General features: G+C 38.5%; 1 protein-coding gene across 1 annotated transcript; it reads left to right on the forward strand.

The window, feature by feature from the left end:
• The first annotated feature begins 1,431 nt into the window (after positions 1 to 1,431).
• Positions 1,432 to 2,727, forward strand: LOC130815544 (uncharacterized). Its single transcript, XM_057682033.1, has one exon. It carries the CDS (start codon positions 1,432 to 1,434, stop codon positions 2,725 to 2,727), a length of 1,296 nt encoding a protein of 431 aa, XP_057538016.1.
• Positions 2,728 to 5,841: the final 3,114 nt, after the last annotated feature.

Below are 5,841 nucleotides of genomic sequence, written 5' to 3' on the forward strand. Positions count from 1 at the left end.
GCTCATGTTTTTCATTAAGGTGTTTCAAAAGTCCGATCTATTATAAGGGTGTTACAAAGTGGTATCAGAGCTTATATTTGTTTTGGTCAAATCTTAGGGTCGTTTAGGATTTAATGTTGATAAAGGATTAAATTAAAAATAGGTTATATGATACAAGTAAAATTATTTTAAATAATTTAAGTAAGTTACAAAAAAATTTTAAAATAAAATAAAAGAAATTATGAGAGTGGGGACGAATTGGTTTATTGTTTTGAAGTACTTTTAAGTACTTAGTAGTAGTGTGTTATCCTTTTTAATTCTATTTTCGTTGTCTTTCGTTTTTGTTAGATGCCTCGATTCCGTTGCACTGCTAGGAAAAGTGTTAGAAATTTTCGTGATGCGTCGTACCACCTTTCTATGAAAGCAGGAGAACCCATTTCCTCATATATCCATCGTCTCCGTGTAAGCATGGAGAACTGCCACCTAAATAAGTATCATGGCAACTCTAATTATAACACACCACCTAAGCAAGCAGATGTCCTTATTCGAACCTTGAGTGATGTAGGCCCTTATGCCGAACTTAAGAAAGAATACAATGACATAGTTAAAAACGGGAGACCCAATTGGGAAAGGTTTGCGGATGAAAATGAGAAATGGTTCCTTACTCTAGAATATTTAGAAAAGAGGATGATCGATGCTAAGGCGAAGTGGATTTATAATGAATCTGGGAGCTCCTATAACTACGAGGATGAGAGTGACGGGGAAGATGATAACACCGATACCATACCTATACTTGTTCAATCTGAAGATGAAGAAAAATATGAACCTAAGGAAGACTATGTAAAAGATCTTGAGGAGGATCCCGAGGAGAATTTTGAGGAAGAGCCAGTTCAAAAGTGACTTTGATGATTACTTGTTAACTAGAAAAATAGGATGGGATGAAATTTGTTAGCTTTAGATTATTTCGCTAGTTGCCTTTATTTTTAAACGATGTTGATATTATTCATTGTCATTGGATTATTATTTAAAAAATTTATATTAATGAATATTTTCATGAGTCTTTTTTTGTTATGTGTGCAAATTTTTTCCTTGTCCTTTCTTTCAATCTTGAATATTGAGAATAAGTGTATATGAACATGATGGAAACGTGAGTAGTAAACGCTTAGTTTCTTATATAGGAAGCCTATGCAATACCCGAACGTTTACACTCGATCTCGTAGGCGTCAACAAGCAAATAACATGGCCGAAACACCTGAACAATTAGCAGCTAGAGTGAGGGTACTTGAGCAGTTGTCTCAAAACATAGGACTATTAGTGCAAAACCAAGCTAACAATATGAACAATGGACATGATGACCCCCAAGCTGTCATGGCTAAGAAGATTGCCACTTTAAAACCCCCTACCTTTGTTGGAAAATAGGACCCTATGCTATTAGAGAATTGGTTACGTGACATGGAGAAAATCTTTATTGCAAATGGAACACCTGAGGCCCAAAAGGTTAATCAAGCTACGTTTTACCTACGTGAGAATGCTGACACATGGTGGGAAACTGAGGGACAAACCATTAGTAACCAACCAAACTTTGACTGGGATTCTTTTAAGGTTGCTATTAGAGGTCGATTCTTCCCTGAACATATTAGGAGACAAAAATGCTGTGAATTCAATAGGTTGAACCAAGGGAAGTTTATGAGTGTCAAGGAATATGCCCAAAAGTTTAATGAGTATGCTAAGTTTTGCCCTAACATGGTCCCTAATGAAGTTTCTAAGGCACAAAAATTTGAGGATGGTTTAGCTTTCAGGATACAAACTAGGTTAGGAGGAAGTACCTCATCTACCCTTGCAGAGGCTTATTCTAAGGCTTGTAACATGGAGAGGATCTTACAAAGAGAAGAAGATGTGTTGGGAAGGAACAAAAGGAAAGACCAAAGCAATGCTGATAGTCAAAGTAATGATAAAAGACCTCGTTTTGGTAACAATGGGGGTAATGGTAGGAATTACCGAAACCCTAGGCAAAATGAAAACCAGCAAAGGAATGGCAACCAGAGGGCTTGGGTTTGCAAGAAATGTGAGAAGAGTCATTCGGGCTATACGTGTCAAGGCGAACCAATTAAATGTTATGCTTGTGGCGAAGCTGGACATAAGGCTAATTATTGTCCCATCAGGCAAGAAGGAAACCAACCAGGGCAGAATGGATACAACAAGGGCTATAACAACAATGGAGGAGGATCTAGGAACCATAACTTCAACAACAACCGCTCGAATAATACTCAAGCAGGAAATAGTTCAGCAAATGACAAGTACAATGCCAACAACAATCAGAACAACAATGGAAACAATGGAAATGGAGGACGCACTTTCAATAGGAGACTCCACGTTATGAGCAAGAGTGAAGCTGAGTCGGACGCCAACATTGTGACGGGTACTTTCCTTGTAAACTTTAAACTTGCTTTTGTACTCTTTGATTCTGGAGCTTCACATTCCTTTTTATCTAAATCTTTTATCGAAAAACATTCCCTTAAACCTTCTTCCTCATGTCAAGCTAAGGTAACCACACCCTCAGGTGAAACCTTTCTCAGTAAGAACCTTTACTTAAGTATGCCTATTGTCATCTCTAAAACCGAACTACCCGTGGACCTTATCGAGTTTAATTTAAAAGACTTCGATTTGGTTTTGGGAATGGATTGGTTAAGGAAGTATCAGGCAAAAATCAATTGTGCTAAACAGAGATTTACCTTTAGAGGCCCTTAGGGAAATAAACTAACCTACCAAGAAACTACTTCCGAGCCACCAAAGACCAAGCTTATCTCCGCCTTAAATCTCCAGACTCATCTTAGGAAAGGCTACCCCGTATATTTGTGCCATGTAAAGGACATGAGCATGAAAGAGAACGAGTTAGGAGAGATACCTGTAGTTAAGGAGTTTGTTGATGTATTCCCAGATCAGATTTCAGAGATGCCACCTGTGAGAGAGTTAGACTTCAAGATTGACTTAGTTCCGGGAACAGGACCCATTTCAAAGGCACCTTATAGGATGGCACCAGCCGAGTTGCATGAGTTGAAGGTACAACTTGAAGACTTGTTGGATAAAGGATATATAAGACCAAGTGTACACCTTGGGGAGCCCCAGCATTATTTGTTAGGAAGAAAGACGGAACATTGAGACTATGTATTGATTATAGGGATTTAAATAGTGTGACGGTGAAGAATAAGTATCCACTTCCTAGAATTGAGGATCTATTCGATCAACTTAGGGGTGCAGGAGTATTTTCAAAGATTGATTTGAGATCAGGTTATCATCAGTTACGAATTGCAGAAGAGGATATAGCCAAAACAGCTTTTCGAACGAGGTATGGCCATTATGAGTTCACAGTCATGCCCTTTGGACTCACTAATGCGCCTGCTGTCTTTATGGACCTTATGAATAGGACTTTTCAGCCTTATTTGGATAAGTTTGTAGTTGTTTTTATTGATGATATTTTAGTATACTCTATGAATTGAGAAGAGCATGAGGCTCATTTGAGAAAAGTTGTAGAGATTTTAAGAGAGAATAAGTTGTTTGCCAAGTTTTCAAAATGTGAGTTATGGTTAGAAAAGGTAGCATTTTTGGGGCATGTAATTACAAAAGATGGAGTAATGGTGGATCCCTCAAAGGTTCAAGCAGTAATGAACTGGCCTACACCCACTAATGTGACAGAAGTGAGAAATTTCTTAGGTCTAGCCGGATACTATAGGAGATTTGTGAAAAATTTCTCGAGAATCGCTCAACCTATTACTAATTTGATGAAGAAGACCACTAAGTTTCAATGGGATGAGAAGTGTGAAGCGGCATTCCAAGAGTTGAAATCAAGGCTTACCTCTGCACCTGTGCTGACCTTACCGAATGAAAGTGGAGAATATGAGGTTTATACAGACGCATCTAAGAATGGACTAGGTTGTGTGTTGATGCAAGATGGGAAAGTAGTAGCATATGCTTCACGACAACTTAAGCCGCATGAGAAGAATTACCCCACACATGACTTCGAATTGGGAGCTGTAGTCTTTGCATTGAAAATTTAGAGACATTATTTATTTGGAGTAAAGTGCAAGATTTATACTGATCACAAGAGTTTGAGGTTCTTGTACAGTCAAAAGGAGTTGAATATGAGACAAAGACGATGGTTAGAACTCATTAAGGATTATGATCTGGATTTGAAGTATTGTGAAGGAAAGGCAAACAAAGTAGCTGATGCTCTGAGTAGGAAGTCAAGTCATACAATGAGTGCATTAATTTTAGCAGATGAGTTGTGTGAATAGATTCGTAGGATGAACTTAGAAGTGGTAGAATATGGATATGTGGGTACACAATTGAATGGAATGACGATTGAATCCGATATTTTTGAGGTTATTAGAGTGAAGCAAGTTACGGATAACTGGTTAACTAAATTGAAAATGTTGAAGGAGGATGGTCAAGCACCTGAGTTCGAAAGTGATGAAAATGGCGTAATGAAGTATAAAGGAAGATGGTGCATACCGCATGACGAGGAACTTAAGACTAAGACTATGACTGAAGCCCATAATTCGCTTTACTCAATACATCCTGGTGGTGATAAGATGTACAAGGATCTTAAGAAGAACTTTTGGTGGCCCAACATGAAGCGTGAAGTTGCAGGCTTTGTGGCGAAGTATCTAACATGTCAGAAGGTGAAAATTCAACATATGAAGCCGGGGGGAAAATTGCAACCATTAGAAGTACCTGGATGGAAATGGGAGTCGATTTCAATGGACTTTGTAGTAGGATTGCCAAAGTCAAAAACAGGGAAGAATGCCATATGGGTGATAGTGGATCGATTAACAAAAACAGCAAGGTTTATAGCTATGAAGAATACTTGGACAATGCAACAAATGGCAGACGCGTATTTTCAAGAGGTAGTGAGATTGCATGTTGTGCCTAAGGACATCGTATCAGATAGAGATTCGAGATTTCTGTCCAAATTTTGGAAGATGCTAGAAGAAGCAGTGGGCACGATACTAAAGTTCAGTACTGCATTTCATCCAGCAACAGATGGTCAAACAGAGAGAACGATTCAGACTCTTGAGGATTTGTTAAGAGCATGTGTTATGGATTTTGGTGGATCTTGGGAGGATAATTTGATGTATGTAGAGTTTTCTTACAATAATAGTTTTCATTCTAGCATAGGAATGGCACCTTACGAAGCCCTATATGGGAGAAAGTGTAGGATTCCTATATGTTGGAATGATGTTAATGAGTCGTTAGGATTAGGACCAAACATGATTGAGGAGACTACAAAGAAAGTAAGAATGATCCAAGAATGCATGAGGGAAGCGCAAGATCGTCATAAGTCGTATGCAGACAAAAAGAGGAGGGCATTAGAGTTTGAAGTAGGTGAACAAGTTTTGCTCAAAGTGTCACCAACCAAGGGTGTCATGAGATTTGGTAAGAAGGGTAAATTGAGTCCTCGTTTTATAGGTCCTTATGAAATATTGGAACGAATTGGGGAAGTAGCCTATAGATTAGCCCTACCTATGAACCTAGCTAAAGTCCACAATGTTTTCCATGTATCCCAACTCCAAAAATATGTCCATGACCCTTCCCATATCATACAACCTGAAACCATTGAACTTGATGAAACCCTTATTTTTGAAGAAAAACCAATAAAAATCCTTGATACCAAAACAAGATGTACCCGGAACAAGGAAATTAAGTTGGTCAAGATATTATAGACAAATCAGCAAACCGAAGAAGCTACATGGGAAACCGAAGTTGACATGAGAAAGCGATACCCCGAACTCTTCGAACAGGTACGTTGAGTTTCGACGACGAAACTTTTTTAAATAGAGGGGTGATGCGAGTCTATCAAACTGT

This window comes from Amaranthus tricolor, chromosome 6 (genome assembly GCF_026212465.1).
Source record: "Amaranthus tricolor cultivar Red isolate AtriRed21 chromosome 6, ASM2621246v1, whole genome shotgun sequence".
NCBI lineage: Eukaryota > Viridiplantae > Streptophyta > Magnoliopsida > Caryophyllales > Amaranthaceae > Amaranthus > Amaranthus tricolor.

Excerpts from the sequence above, each read along its gene's own strand:
- LOC130815544 (XM_057682033.1), top strand. The coding sequence starts at position 1,432 with ATGGAGAAAATCTTTATTGCAAATGGAACACCTGAGGCCCAAAAGGTT.